The following is a 16,580-nucleotide window of genomic DNA, read 5'->3' on the forward strand; positions in this document are numbered from 1 at the left end:
AGAAGAGCACACGGCTCTGCTACTACTGCAGGCTGACCCACCATTGCCTGGGCTTCCTGCATCTGCCCCTTATCCAAGACACTGTTCCTGACACACAATTCAGCAGCCTCTTCCCCCTCCCCAGTCAGTTCACATGTAACATCATCACTTCTCTGCCATGTGCATTCCTATCCTTTTCTTTCCTCCTCACTGCTTCTGCTTCACAAGCTGAACTACATCATACATATATCAGGTATTTTTCAGATATCTGGCTCCATTGTAGCCATTTTTAAGGGGCATTTCTCCAAGGCATATCTTGTTTGCAGCTGTTTCCATGTTTCCATTTGCTGCCATGTGAAAAACTAAAGTCAGGTAAACACAAAGAACTACAGTAATAATGGTGAAAAGGCAGGGAAGGGGGGAAAATGCTTTTGAGCATCAAGACTTCTGCAGAAGTGAGCAATAAAGGAAATACAAGCATAACCCAAAGAACAGGAGACCTGATTGCAACCTCACTGAATGGGAGTCAGGAATAATGCCTGCGGATTTGTAATAGCAAGCTGGATCTGACCAAGAGTCTGGAGGCTGAAAAATTATACAAAGGATTGGAAATTTAAGGGACTCCATCTGTTGATTGTCATGTCTTACATCTGTGGGAAACAAAAGCACCCAGCAAGACTTCAAGCAGTCTGGCTCCTGCTGCCTGCTCCTCATCCTCCATCTAATTTGAAATGTCCCGTGGGTCTCTCCTGTTGAGATGTTGCCCCAGCCTGAGCTACTGGTCTTCTCCTTTGGCCACCAGCATCCCTCCAGCAAGAAAGTCCCCAAAATTACCTCCCACACAGCCCTGCCTCAGCTTGTGCTCTTGCACCTCACACCCATGGTCCAAGATAATCGATTCCCAGTTCCAACAGTTTTCATAAAATAAACCCCTCAAACACCTCTTCCTTAACACACCCACCCACCATGCACAACACTTCCTCCAGCCAGCTGACCCTCTGAAATCTTTATTTAAAAAAACCCTATTTCAACCTGTTGCTTTCAAAAGGATTTTTCCCCTTTCTTTATTTTTTTTAAAGAGGTCAGCAGTGTCACCTTCTTCTGAACTGTAAAAATGGAAACATGAATTCTGTTTGAGCTTTAAACACTAATTCAAGCTCTCAATCAGGTCCTTGGAACAGCTGCAGTTCCTGCATCCCCTGCTCAGTGTCTGAGGACACAGTCATTTCAAAGGGGGTAACAAGGGTAGTGAGAAAGGAGCAACAAGGGTGACAACATTTACAGTAAAGTATTTGAAGTAAAACCAAAACCAAAAAAACAGGAAAAACTTTTGAACCCCTGGCTATCAGCAAGCATTACAAACCAAAGGCAGGAGCAACCTCTATGTCCATCCAAATTAAAGAACAAACAAGACAGACGATGTTTTCTAACACCAGCAAGAACAGCAGTATTTAGGAAGGTTTCTGGCATTACGACCAAGGGCAAACCAAAAGGAGCTGACATTTTTCTGCTAGAAAGTCAAAATCATATTCATGCTCCACATACCATTTGTATTTAATGTGTCACTTGTGTGGAGTCAAGACTTCATATCCCCAAGATGGTCAAATGCATTTCTGAATTGCTCTGTTTATCTTATCCAATGCCTGAGGGGCGAGACTCAGCACCACAGATTTGCCTTGCTCCTTTGCTGGCCAGGTTTCATCCCAAGGGACACGATCTCACCACTGCACATGGTTATCATCTTCAACAAAGGAGAGAGAAACTCTTGTGGTCAGAGTGAAGCTGCTTCACCACTGATGGAATCTGGCAGCCGACAAAACACATGTGTGGAATTCAGGCAGTAAATACCACCCTCCTCCCCAGTCATTGCTGTTTCTGTGCCCTTTATCAGAGGATGCACTTGGTTGGTTCACTAAACACTCTGTTAGGAATTTGCCCAAACTAAGCCTCTGTTAAGCAGTACCCCAGCTCAAGTAATGCTCCTTCCTCACCCTGACAAGGAGCCAGTCACCAGGGAGCCCCCCACCCTTACTTATTCTGGGTAAAAAAATATGGCATTTTATTAAATAATAAGGAATGCAAAGCAAACCCAAGGAAAGTGAAGGATCCCCAGAAATCAACGCAACAAGTGCACTCAGGGACCATTTTAGACCATGAGCTGGCGAAATGGTTTGACCCCAGCTGGCAACTAAGTACCACACAGCTGCTCTCTCACTGCCCCCCACCCCCAGTGGGAGGGGAGGAGAATCAGAAAAAAAAAAAAGAACCCCTTGTGGGTTGAGATAAGAACTGAAACAAATTAAAATAATAATGACAATATTAAAAAAAAAAATCAAGAAAAACAAGTCATGTACGATACAACTGCTCACCACCCAGTGACCAATACCCAGCCCATCCCCAAACTGTGATTGGCCCCTTTCTGGGTAAATCCCCCCAGTTTATATACTGTGCATGATGTTTTATGGTATGGAATATCCCTTTGACCAGTTTGGGCCAGCTGTCCTGGCCACTGTCCCTCCAAGTTTTTTGGGTACTTCCTCACTGGCGGAGCATGGGGCACTGAAAAGTCCTTAACTTAGGGTAAGCAACAGCCAACACATCAGTGTGTTATCAACATTATTCTGTTGATAACTGTACCAGCTACTAAGAAGAAAACTGACTCTATCCCAGCTGAAACTAGGACAGCTGGGCAGACCACTCCAGCAAGGGACAACCATCTTCAGGGAAAAAAATACATTTCCCTACCAGTCAAAGCACAGGTAAGTCCTTAACACCCTGAAGAACAGCACCCAAGTGTTGCTCTGAGACCCTTTTTTCCACAAAAGAGAAGGCAAACAAAGCTCCCAGGCATAGCAAGCAAAGGGTAAACAAACAAGAGGCACTCTCCTTTCTCAGGTTATTGCTCTGACTCTCACACCCAAGCCAGGCTGAAAGCAAAACTCATCTCCTGCCTCCTCAGAGATCCTCCGGAGCTGCCTGGGTGTGAACAACCTCCCCTGCTCCCAGGGAGCGCCGCTGGGAGCAGTGAGCCGGTGCCAAGCACCTCTCTGCGGATGAATGAATGCACACCAGGGCTGGGGGGGGATGAAGTAATTCACACCCTGAAGCTGTACCGCCACCCTGTGTTGTACCTTGAGGGCATGAAAGAGCCTGGAGAGGTGAGGATGCTGGCTGAGCTGATGAATGGTACCGAAGCAGATCTAGTTGAACTGTGTCCAGTTAAAGGTGTCCGTGTACAGATGGAGGATTCTCATGTTTAGGCTTGAATAGGACGTGAAACCCAGCACCCTACAATGGCCATCAGGCTCTAATTTGGGATTTTACCCACCTCAAAATTCCACTTCCATTTAAATACATTTCCCTGTGCAGTGTTTGTTTCTGCACAGACTGATCCGTAGCCAAAGCCATGCCAAACCCCCCTGCTTTTAAAAGGTTTGTTTATGCACAGACAGAACAACCAATTTGCTTTAAAAACATTCTTTTAGCCAGTGTAGCTAAAACGTGCTATTGCCTTCACCTAGGGGGTCGGGCTGTGATTGGGGCTGCAGTGCTGGTCGCCAGCCCTGTTCTTGTCCCTGTCCTGTTGCTCACCTGCTGCTAAAGCCACTGCCACCAGGTGTCCTGGCTGGGTTTTCCTTCGTTTTCCCTGGCTATGACCCGGGGTAGCAGTCCTGCTCCTCTCCACAAAATCCTCTGGCTACTGGGCAAGACACACGCGCCAGCAGGCACAACCCCAGTGCTACCTACAGATTTCCTGGGCTTCCACTAAAATATCCTAGGTGACCGGGAAGGATCTTTCCAAGGGATAATTGCAGCCTTTTAATTTAGTGATCCGCAGCCCTCGGTCCCCATCCCGCAGGGTGCTGTGCTGCTTCGGGCCTGGAGGGGCTGGTCTGGGGACACCCCCTGTGCTTCCTCACCTCTGCTGAGACGGTCAGAGGGGGCTTTTACCCACGGATACGATGGACACAGAGGAGGCACCCCGGGCTGTGCGCAGGGGGGAGGGGAAATAAAAACTCACCAGCGGGGCCTTTTACTTGTTTAACACAGTAAATATTCACTAATTTGACTCAATAAATAAAGCCAGTCCCGGGTGGGTGCGGGAGAGACAGCCGCACGCCCACGGGTGCCCGCCCGAGGCTGGCGATGCATTCGCGAGGCGGGGGAGCCTCCTGCTGGAGAGACACGGAGCGGGATGCGGGATGCGGGATGAGGGTCGCTGCCTCTGCCCGCCGTCCTCTTGGAGCGGTAAACACCCTTCACCGTTCATTTTTGGAACCACTTTCTCCTCAGCCCTGCGCCCCTGCCTCCCCTCCGTGTCCTCCCGCCGTGGTTCCTTTGCCTTCAAGCTTGGCAGAAAACACCAAACATCACACATCGTAACAGCGAACAGGTGGGCTGGCACCTCCGGGCTCCTCTATGGGAGCTCCAGGATGTCCACCTGGCATGCAGGTAACATCAAAAACCCGTGGGAGTGGGAAAAACTCATCTCCTGCCTCCCCAGAGATCCTCTGGAGCTGCCTGGGTGTGAACAACCTCCCCTGCTCCCAGGGAGCGCTGGGCAATCCCTTGGCAGTGTTACTGCCATCGGGCATGTCTACATCCTCTCTTCCTGGTGTTGTGCTCTGTCTGGGACTCCTATGCCATGCAGTTAAGGAAAGGGCAGTGGGATTTGGAGAAAGGCAGAGAGGACATAGAATCATAGAATTATAGAATTGCTGAGGTTGGAAAAGACCTCTAAGATCATCGAGTCCAACTATTAACACAGCACTGCCAAGTCCACCACTAAACCACATCCACTAGTGCCACATCTACATATTTTTTTCTAACACTTCCAGGGGTGATAATTACACCACATCCCTGGGCAGCCTATTCCAGTGCCTGACCATCCTTCCAGCGAAGAAATTTCTCCTAATATCCAATCTAAACGCCCCCTGTTGGAACTTAAGGCCATTTCCTCTTGTCCTATCACTTGTTGCCTGGGGGGAAAGGCAACTCTCCCTGGCTACAACCTCCTTTCAGGTAGCTGTAGAGAGTGATCAGGTTCCTCTGAGCTTCCCCTTCTCCAGAGTAAACAATCCCAGCTCCCTCAGCTACTCCTTATCTGACTTGTGCTCCAGACCCTTCATCAGCTTCATTACCTTTCTCTGGCGTGGTGGGAGGTGACTGCCCTGGTGCAACTTCTTCATAGGTATTCGCTCCCTGTCCTGGTTGAGTAAGATGCAGACTAGGTGGGATGCTGGTTGGAGCAGCAGGGACAGAGGGACAACTTCATCTGAGCTGTGGGCTCTGACAGACAAGCTCTGGGGCTCTGCCAACACATCTAAGGCGTTACTGCTCCCAGATGGCTGCTCTGTCCCTCTGCCAGGAGGGACGTGCTTCCTAGCTGGAGCAGGAGAAGGAGGGACATCTGCCTGGGTTTCAGTCACCAGAGTTGCTGCCAGCCTCCCTGTGCAAGCCTGTGTTTGCTTTCAGGTGAGAGCATGCACTGTAAAGCAAAGCTGCTGAGACCTTGAGTACTGTGTCCAGTTCTGGGCCCCTCAGTTCAGGAAGGATATTGAGGTGCTGGAGCAGGTCCAGAGAGGAGCAACAAGGCTGGGGAAGGGACTGGAGCACAAGTCCTATGAGGAGAGGCTGAGAGAGCTGGGGTTGTTCAGCCTGGAGAGGAGGAGGCTCAGGGGAGACCTCATCACTCTCTACAACTCCCTGAAAGGAGGCTGTAGCCAGGTGGGGGTTGGTCTCTTCTCCCAGGCAACCAGCAGTAGCACAAGAGGGCATGGTCTTAAGCTGTGCCAGGGGAGGTTTAGGTTAGATATTAGGAAGAAATTTTTACAGAGAGGGTAATCAGGCATTGGAATGGGCTGCCCAGGGGAGTGGTGGATTCACTGTCCCTGGAGGTTTTTAAGATGAGACTGGATGTGGCATTTAGTGCCATGGTCTAATAACCATGGCGGTGTTGGATCAAGGGTTGGACTTGATGATATCGCAGGTCTTTTCCAACCTAGTTGATTCGAGGATTCTGTGATTCTATGTCTAGAGGGGCAATGTGGCAGCCTACAGCAGAGAGTGGCCCAGGCACGTGAGGGTGATGACACTTTGCCCATTTCCACTGCTGCCAGGACTTGCCAGCAGCTTCTTTGCATGGGGATCAAAGATGAGGAATGAATGTTTTGCAAAATTACACCCTCACCTATTGAGCACCGATTTCTTACCACTGATTTCTGACAAATCACCAACCCATTAGATTTCTTTTGGGCCATTATGTCCTTTTATTCCTTCAGGGATGCCCCTGAACCTGATCTCCCCATGTTAGAAAACTGGCTTCTCAGAGTGTTTTTTCCACAGTGGCTTCCCCAGGCCCAGCACAGGTGGGTGCACATTCATGTTTTGGGTATCATGGGACAGCAGGGACCCTGTGTTGAACATACTGCTGTGCAGTGCAAACCTGCATAAATTCACTTTGAATCCCAAGTCCTCTTCATTGACTGTGTTAGGTCTGAGTGTCACCCCCTTGAATCAGAGGAGAGACTAAAATTTGCCTTATTCCTTCTGGAGAATAAAACCCAAACCCACAGCAGGACATAGAGCAGCACAGCTTTATTTCGATATTCTGACCAGAAATTAATTCCGTATAGAGCAGGGAGTGATGTAACACAAGCCCCAAGTATGCGCTCGCATCCTGGAATTAATTGCCTTACGCCCCTCGTTATTTATAGCCCCGCTGGCGTTCCCAGCAGCTCCGCACGGCGCTGCTTCTGCGGCGCTACCCGAGCGCGCTGCCTTCGCCTCCTGCCAGCCCCGTGGCAGCGGCGGCAGCTGTGTTGTGTGTGCAGATCACATAGCAACTGCGCACAGCTGCCTGCCAAGGAAAACCGGCCCCGCTCCCTCCCCTCGCCGCTTTATTACATGGAGGCAGGGAACAAAGCAGCTGGCAGGGAGGGAGATGCGTGGGGAAGAGCGAGACCGGATTCCTTGGCTAGCAGTACCGAAAACCTCCTTGCAAAGGCGGCCCCGGGGTTTGTTTTGGTGCGGAGGGCTTCTGCCGTCGGGGCAGGGCTGGTGGAATGTGAGCTCCAGGCTGTGCTGCTGACTGGCTGACATGAGATGGGAGGAGAAAAATAATTCCCAGCGTTGCTGATGAAGCCACATTAAATCGCACGCGGTTTTCCCGCTCTGAGCCAGCTGCTGCCCCTCTGTTGGGGCAGGGGGCTGCATAGGAGCAAGGAGGCAGCAGGGGCTGGGGAGCTGGGTGTGAACTGGCCCACGGCTGCTGCCTGGCTGAAATCCAGCTTAGGGGCCCAGCCGATTTGGCATGTTGTCACCTTGACATGCTTGTTTTCCAGCACTGGAAAAGAGAGGTATCCCTGCTGGTGGCACCAGCCAGAAAGCACAAAATGTGGGCCAGGATGGGGGCAGGCTGGGACCTGTAGCCAGGCTGTAGCCTGAGCCAGGATTTGGCTCCTTCAGAGATTTGTCTGCCTTCTTTTGCATCTACTGGAAAACTTTTCTTTAAGTTTCTTCAATTACTTTTCGGCAGGATTTTTACTGTGCCTCAAACCTCGTGCAAGCAGCATATCTATGCTGGATGACACAACAACCCCCGAGGCTCTCTCCCTCGGGATGTGTAGTGATAGCTGATCAAGCAAGGGAAAAGTAGCTGGATGACCCCTCACAACGGTGCAATTCCCACTGAGCAGTCATCTTTTAAAGCTGTTTTAACACATCATGCCCAGTGTCTGGGCTAAGGCTGCAGCTCTCCCTTGGGGTAGCAGAGGCATTTATCTCTCGCACAGCCGCTGCTTTCTGATCAGAAGCAGCTGAAGGATAGAGGGGACAAGAGCTGGTGGCACGAAGGCCAGGCTGTCACTCAGGTCCCTTCCCACTGTACCTTCTGCCTCCTGTGGATGCCAAAGTCTGCAGCGGGGGAATTCAAGAAGAAGCAATCCACAAGTTTCACACATTGGGAAATTCCAGTCTTACACAGTCTGTTAGAAAATACGTACGACACAGTAATCAGAATCATTTTATTAAAAAACTTGCAATAAAATTCCTTGGAATTCACCATCTTAACTTTGAGAGTTGCAATAGTTTACTAGTACATAATAACACAGTCTCACATATTTACCTTATAATCCTCTATATAACAAAAATAGCCATGTTGTACTACTGAATAATGCTTCCAAGTATTAGCCTCAACATTTCGGTACTTCCCCCAGCTGAGTCACTGTCCATGCTCTTTAGCATTTACAGTATCTAACAAAGCAAGAAGGAAACAAAAAAATAAAGTGTGTGTCTCATGATTTCAGGCAAATCCCTTTAAGATGGTAGTTCTCTGACTCCCACATTTTTCAAGAGAGATAAAGTGCATTGGAGAGGAAGATGTACACATTATAAAATATCAGCGAAGAGTTGCAAGTATATTTGCAAGACTGTACAGAAAGTAATGCTAGGGGAAAAAAGGCAAAAAAATGCTTCACAAACTGCTACTGCACAGTTTTGGCAGCAAGTCACAGGTAGCAGAGGGATAGGGGTGGAAAAAAAAAGCCAACTACAAGAAAAAGAATGGCCCATGCAAACGCCACTGTGTGACTTTGCCATGGCCTTTTGGTAGGTGTTTCCCAAACCAAAGTGCAGCTGTCTGGACAAAGGAAGTTGGTTTTTTTTTTCTTTAATGTGGAGATGAAACCCAGTGTGATCAGCCTGCAGAAAGCAACTGCCTCACCAGCACAACTTCAGTCAAACACCAGCTCCCATCCTGAAGGAGCCGCCTCGGAGTGTGACAACATTGTATCGTGACAACCCTGTATCGTGACAACCCTGTGTCCCCCTGGCTTGCTGGGGCTGGTGGCCCTGCTAGGCAGAGAAAGGGGGATGAAGCCTCCCAGTAAATCCGCTCCTGCTGTCCAGAGCAGGACTGATTACTTTAGAGAATTTCACTGGGACGGACCATTGTCTCCGAACTGGAAATTATTTCAGTAAGCTGTGCACTGATCCATATGGTGTTTATTTCATTTGGGATTTTTCTTCCCTTTATAACATTGGCATTTGCTGGTACAGCTCCGCTGCGTGTGAGAAGAGACATGGCTGGAAAAAGCTTTGTAGCCATCACTGAAAACCAGGATACTGCTGCTCTGTTCTTAACTGCATACAAGTGGGATGCCACATTTTTTTGGTTTGCTTATAAACTACTCTAAATAGAAATAATCCTCTTCTGGAAATGGATGGAATGTATATTTTGACAAGTACAAAACCATTTTAAATGTTCACTAAATACAAGGAACATCTTGGTATAAAAATAACAGACCCTCCCACCCACTATCCCCTCTTTACATTTCTAATTATAAAATGGTACAGTCATTTCAGGTTCATAACATGAAACAAGAAGTGAGGATGGCATTACATACACATAAAAAACATTTAGATAGTCGACATCTGAAATAACTGTATACATTCAGAGCAAACAAGCATCTTGATCTGGCTATTGTTTTTAATGCTACACAGAACCGAAGAATCAGGAAATAAACAAGAAAGGGAAAATGCTGAAAATGCTGTTTCTCCTTTTTTTCCCCTGTCCTTACTTCTTTTCCATTCCCTACAGAAAGAAATAACTTCCACCAATTCACAATTAAAATACTTGAGAGAAACAAGATTAATTTCAGATGGAAAATTAATCCGTCGGCTTTTCATTCAAAATCCACAACATATTTCATTCATCTTTCTTCTCTATTTCTCCCTTTGAAATACAGCTCCTGCTCAGAAGGTTTTTTTCCGTTGAAAAAGAAATGGAAAGATAAAGGGACCAAGCGGGTGTCCAGCCCAGCGGGGGGAGCGGCGCGGCAGAGGGGCAGCCTTTGCCCTCGCCCTCCCTCGCTGCCCCAGCCTGCAGCTGCCATCTGCTCCACAAACAAATCCCAACTCAAAAGTCCATCTGGCATTCCTCTTTCTGCGAAAACTATCAATTAGTTCAGGTAACAGCTTGGGAAATTAAAAGAAGTGCTTGTTTTGGATCAATTGTCCCCATTTAAAAAGTCTGTGAAAACAACACCTCCAACCTCATTTTCCCTCACCACCCCTAAGATATTTTGTGACAATGTGTTTTGCTGCTTGTGCTAACCAAGCTGAGTCACTGCTGTCACGCACACACACCCTCACATTTTGCATCTATAAAACAGAGGAGTCCATATGGGCTCAGTGTTCCTCAACAAAGCCGTGCTCCCGGTCAGCGCTGGCCATGAAGAAGCTTGGCTGCCCTGAACGTGCTGAAAGCCCCTGGCCTGCCTTTTTTTAAGCCCTGGAGCTGAACTTGGGGCCAGCTCCTTTCCCTCCTCTGATCTGCTGCAAGAGATTCCGGCAGCATGAAACACAAAGAGAGGAAGCAGCACCGTGCCAGTTTGATCCCACGTTCTCCTTCCCCTGCAACACAGGCTCATGCTGGGGCAAACATTTGTGAGAGGGGCTGGGAAGGAACTGGCTGGATTTCTCTGCCATTTTAGTCTGGCAAAACGGATGCACCCCAACAGCAATGCCCTTCTTGCAATGACTTCCTCAGGATTTGATCCAGAGGTCATTAGTGAGATCCAAGGGACCACTTATCACATGTGATTTCAATAATGTATATTTCCAGATTGCCTCTATAGACCCTTTTCTTTAGTGCCACAATCTCCCTCAAATAAAAGGTCTAAAAATGACAGCTGCTTCTGTTTTCACTACACTACAGTTTCCATACCCATATCAATGCACTTTTATATGCATACATGGCAATTTAATTCTGTAGAGTGCTTAAAGAATGAACTGCAGTCCTGTGATTGTTGTGATCCTGATTTTGAGGCTCTAAAGCAGTCAGAGAATAAAACAACCCCGAAAGTGCCAGATCTGTATCCCCACCACAATCGATCAGCTGTGGGGAGGGGATGGAGACCCGGTGCCTTGCACATCTGCATGCACACATTAGGTCATTTGTGAGTGCAAAATTCTGCCCATATAACTTTTTATGCATCCTACCTATTGAACAGACCTTTGGGAAGGCAGCTTAGTGCAACCCAAGAAAATCCAAATCTATCTGACCAAGTTTCATCCTGCAACCCAGCCCGAGGGATGATGAGCCTCACTAAGGCAAAGTCTTCTCCCCCCTACCACTTGCTCATGATAAAGAAGAGAAAAAAGCCTCAGATGACAGGACAGGAATTGCTGGGAGAGACACAGGATCAGCTTAATGACAAGAGTGCCTTTCCCTGAGAGCCACACAGTCCCCTGCCCACTGGTCCTGTGCAGGAGGTGCCACCCCCACCCAGTCATGGCACCAGCCCTGCAGAATTATATCTGTGAGCACTTGTTCTGTCAGAGGGCACCAGAGGATTTTGTTTTTTCCTGGCTGCCTTCTAAAGGCTGCTTTCCCTTGAATCCCACGTATTAAAAGCCGAAGCTTAGCAGGACTCACACAATGGTCAGGATGGGACTAACCATGTCCAAAGCTGCAAATCTGGAGGTTTAATTTTACCCTGTGAGGAATCTCAGTGGAGACACTCATGTAAGCGAAAATGTGCATGGGCATGCAGGTATGCAGAATTAAGGCCTTCAAACATGTTACTAACATACATCAGGGGAGGTCTTAATATTTATAAAGCACCTCGAATTCCCAAGGCAGTTCACAGTTTTTAGGTACAAAGAATATTGTCAGCCAGGTCCTGCTTTAGGAGAATGTTTCCATTTGACACAGAGGCTTAATTATGCTCATAGAAGACCTGCTGAAAATAATGTGATTTCGGTACAAGTCCAAAATTAGTCATAAGTGCTTTTTTATAGAAGGACGGAATAGAACATTTACTTAAGTGCTTTCCTAAGTTCAGGCTTCAGTAATGTGTAACCTGGCTTTGCACTCATTATCACTTAACAGTGCTCAGAGCTGCAGAACACTTGAGGAGAGGGACAGAAAGACATCTTCCCTGAGTGAAACTGCAGGCAGAACTTAAAAAACAAAAGCAGAAAGACTCCTGACCCAGATTTGTTGGGATGTTTCTTCTGAAAGACCACAGTATATGGCAATATGTCAAAAGATCTCACCCAGCCTGACACCCTGCCTCTGCCAGTGGCCACCCGTGGATGCTGAGAGACCAGATCTAGTACAGGATACTTAGGAAAAGAGTGTGCACAGCATGAACCCTCTAGAAAATCCTTCATTAACTCCCAGAAATATGGGCAGGGTCTCAGTTACCATCTCTGTGATGCCTCTTTGAGCACGGCTCCCTTTTATGATTTTGCTGCACAAAGGACACTGCTTGCTATCAGCTGGGAGTTTCACCTCCTGCCTTGCTTTTCCACAGACCTCTTTTTCCTCTGCTGTGCTGTGGGTGGCTCCGCTATGGCAACAGCTAATTGGTCAATCTATCCATTGAGATTAACTTGACTCAGTTTAGAGTTAAGACTTTGCAACAGCTCCTGTGAAACCCAAACAGTTTGGCCAGGAGCTTTTAGTCTGTGTGCTGAGCTACAGTGGGTGTATGTGAAAGGATTACTGACAACTCGGACACCGTGTTCGTGATGTTCCTGTGACATGTAGCACCCAGGCTCCAGCGCTGGAGAAGAAACTGTACCAGTGCTTGTACTTTCTATAGGGAGCCCTGATTGGGTATAAGCAGCTTCACTCCTTCCCCTGCAGTCATCTGAGATGAATTTCATTCCTGTGTCAGTATTTGGTGTAAGCACCACTTAAATCCCATTTCAGCATTATTTCCAGAGCCTTAAGTGGAGCTGATGCAGTACCTTGTGCAAACTCTCTTGTGCAGGGGTCAATATCAGCATTGATGCGTCAGGTCTTTTCCACCGAAGCAAGGAACAGAAAAGACATTAAAGAATAAAGAAAATAAGATTACACAACCACAAATATTGTCAAGACTGACCTAGCTGCACCTTCTGGAATGATCTCTAACTTTCTTTTTTAGCCAAGAAGATTTCCAGCTGCCTGTATGTCTTCAACTGAGATTTTCATTCATATGGCTTCTAAAGATGTAACAGCACATTTCTGGATCTTTTTCATAGAATCACAGAATAGTTTGGGTTGGAAGGGACTTTAAAGATCATCTTGTTCCAACTCCCCTGCCAGACCAGGTTGCTCGAAGCTCCATTCAATCTGGCCTAGCACACTTCCAAGCATGGGGCATCCACAGCTTCTCTCAGCAATCTGTTCTAGTGCCTCACTGCCCTCACAGTAATAATTTATTCCTAATAACTAATCTAAACCTGGCCTATTTCAGTTTAAGCCTTTGCCTCAAGATTACCTGGCAGTAATTAAGCTATAAAATGAACTGAGTTCTAAATGGACCAAAAAGGATGGAGAATAATTTTTCTTCTTCCTGTACTAAAGAAGCAAGTCAACTAAAATTTTAGGGATAGTTCTAAACACATTTGTTCCTGAAGATCTGACAAACACAATTTTTTGCTGGAAGTTGTTTTCCCCATCTAACAAGTAAGTCCACAAGGAGATTAAATGCAGCAAGAGTCCCAAGAGTTGCATTTTGAGATGTTGCCATGACACCATCAAGTCAAAATGTTTGACCTCCATGGAATTTCGATGTAAGATGAATTGTTGATTTTGTGGACTTACTCAGGAGGCAGTAATGTGATTCAAATCATTTGACTCTTAGCAGAAACCATGTACTCTTGTGTAACAGTAAGCCAAAAATGCTTCTCCACAGTTGAGTATTTCGACTGAAAAACCAGATCATGCACTGAACAAATAACAATAAGCTTTTACCTGGAAAGAAGAGCTCAGGATGAACTAAATGATTATGTCAGGTCGTTATTATTTAGGTGTTTTGACTTATGTTAGTTCTTTTCATTTTCAAATTCCCTCCCCAAAGTCCCTTCCCAAAATATTTTGGTATATCTACCTATACAGAAATTGCAAGTACTCCAGTATGCTTCCAAGAGCGTTGACTCTGGAGGGCAACAAACCACCTGAACTCTTGTGCTGGATAACAAGCAGACAAAACCTGCTGTCAAAACGTAAGAAGTGAAATGCACTAAGGAAAAAGACCCAAAACAAATCAGGAGTTAAACATTTCAGCCAGCTGCCTCTTGCTTCATTAGCAATTTCTGACACTGACAGCAGCATCTCCAGACCCTTTTTAAGAATATTGTCACCTGTGTAATACAGAGCTGTTAACGAGCAGCCTCTGGAAACCCCTCAGACACTCCTTTAGCTCAGTGATTTGACTTTGGTCTGTAAAACTAAGAAAAGACATGATGTTAGACCAGATCTTTTTTTTCCAGCTACTGAATTGACTTGAAGGAAGGCCACTAATGTACTGACAGCTGCTAACAGCATAAAATATAGCACAGGACTACACAGACGGATTGATGCTTTGAGCTTTTCTTTCTCTCCTTTAAGCTGTACGATACTTCTCTAGGACAGAGTTCTATGTAAAAGACAACATAATGCAGTTTTAACTCAAATCTCAGCAATCTCTGTTAATTCAGAGCTCTCTTACAAATAAAGACCTTCAGAATACACCATTTCCAAGCCTTCCACTTCATGAAAGCAGGCTTCACATTAATGCAGGGTGCAGGTGCACTGTCCTTGTGAAGCCATGCGTACCTTCATACAGAAACAACAAGGCAATGATAAATCCTGGTCAGATTATGAAGTGACCTGCAAATGGGAATTCAGATTTCTGGACTGAACTCTTGAAAAAGCTGGGGTCAGTCAACACGAACAGAGTGCCTATCCATAACAAACTATAAACAAACAAACGAACAAACAAAACGTATGTCTTTTCAAAAAAAAAACCCAACAAAAACTCAATTGAACAAGTGTAGAAAACACTCAAGCTGTCATTTCAGTTGCGTATTTACGAGCCACTGAAGAGTTCCATGACTGCTCTCAAGCACGTGGGTAAACTGGAAGTGTTCATCTCCCGTGTGAACCAAACGAGGGTATGTAGATGATGAAACCGCATCCAGGCAGACACAACTGTTGCTATTGCTTTTCGTGACCATCTCAGAATGGAGTGTGCAGGAGTGACAGTGCTCTGGAGGCATGTGCATGACTGGTCCAAATCCTAGAAAGCTGACTCGGTCCCTCCCTGTGACCCTCCCCTGTAGTTTGGTGTTGGATCTCTGTTTGTTTTTCAAGATTTCACCTCTTCGCAGTCTTGATCAGTGGAAAGCTCCACATCGGACAGTCCAACCTCCATTGCCATAATCAATGAAATATCTGAATCACTGCTGACTGCTGGCTCCTGTTCATCTGTGAGGGTAGAAAAGACAGGAAAATGTCACGTCTTTCTGTTAATGTATTACAAATTTTTAGTTCTGCAGGTGGAACCCAGAAGTTTCCCCCCCCCAAAGGTTGTGCTTAGAGTTGAAACTTTGCTCTTATTTGATATCTGTCTAAAACATTCCAGAAATATCACAAAGTTCAAGCCATCATAGTGAGAAATATGATGACAAGGAGCTCGTATGGGTAACACTTTTATCTCCTCTTAATCCCCCCAGGGCTTTCTGTCCAGGTCTTTCATGACCTTCCTCTCATAACCTGAGCATTTCCCTCCCCATCCCCTTTCACTTCTTTAACTTGGCATCATCTTCTCTCTCCACAAAGGCAGAAAGTTAAAGTCACAGGCACCTGATGGAGCAAGTTAGTCATCAGAAAAACATTCCTAACAGGAAAAAATCTGCCTAAACCCTCATCAGGTGACAGAAGCTCTGTTAGCAGACAATTTTAAGCAGGTGCTAGGCTAACATCTGGAAGGAGCAACACAGGCGTCGTTAGTTCTGCCTCAGGATTTTGGACCAGGCTACCTGCCTTCTCAAGTGCCCCCTCTCATCCTTTTCCAGTCTCTTTCATATTCACTCTTTCCTCTGATTTGAAGATACCTTGCAGGTTCTTGAACCAGGCCAAAGGGATGTCCCTTAATACACCATGACCCCAAACACACTGAGTCATATTACTGACTTCTGCCAAACTGCAAATCCCATCAAAATTACGAGCGCAGGAAGAGCAACTTGCTTTTGTTTTGATCCCACAGCACTTATTATGTGTATATTTAGTAGCAGATAAAGCCAACAGATTCTAAAGGACTAAAAACTAATTTTCTTTCAAGAACGATCAGTAGAAGCAAAGCACACTGGAACTCTAGGGAGATTTTAAAAGGCTCAGAACCCCCATAGGTGGCTGAATCCCTGAGAGAAAAAGCTGATGGTTCCTATTTTCAAGTGGTTTAATTACAGTTATGGTATTTATACTGTAACAATATAATGTTTTTAAATCTGGTGCAGTTTTTCCTTTACATATTTTATTTTTCAGACAATAGAAGCAGAGCCTGATTGATACTAAAAAGTCTGAAAATTGAATATCTACGAATTAATAGGTAAAAAACATTACAGTGAGCTAGTAATAATAACTCCTCAAAGTTTATTCACTTCAAGCTAAGTGAGCAGAATTAGTCACCTCACAAGAGCTGCATGATTTGTAAATCTGTTTCAGAGAAAAAAAACCCCACATGTGTTTAGTTGTGCTGGGATTAGACATCATGTTCTGCAGAGAAAGCTTGAATGGGGTCTGCATTATTCAAACTGAAAGAACCAGTGCTTTCCTTTACAAT

The 16,580-nt window shown here is 46.1% G+C and overlaps 1 protein-coding gene across 1 annotated transcript in view; it reads right to left on the reverse strand.

Moving 5' to 3' along the window:
- Positions 1-7,967: 7,967 nt before the first annotated feature.
- RNF150 (ring finger protein 150) overlaps positions 7,968-16,580 on the reverse strand; it is a 119,298-nt gene continuing 110,685 nt past the window's right edge. The window contains exon 7 of the mRNA XM_051768149.1: positions 7,968-15,223. Coding sequence (XP_051624109.1) covers positions 15,105-15,223 — 119 coding nt within the window. The 3' untranslated portion in view covers positions 7,968-15,104. The remainder of the gene's footprint in view (positions 15,224-16,580) is intronic.

Source organism: Manacus candei, unplaced genomic scaffold (genome assembly GCF_025592945.1).
Source record: "Manacus candei isolate 608988 ecotype Guabito, Panama unplaced genomic scaffold, ASM2559294v1 h1tg000092l, whole genome shotgun sequence".
In the NCBI taxonomy this organism is placed as follows: domain Eukaryota; kingdom Metazoa; phylum Chordata; class Aves; order Passeriformes; family Pipridae; genus Manacus; species Manacus candei.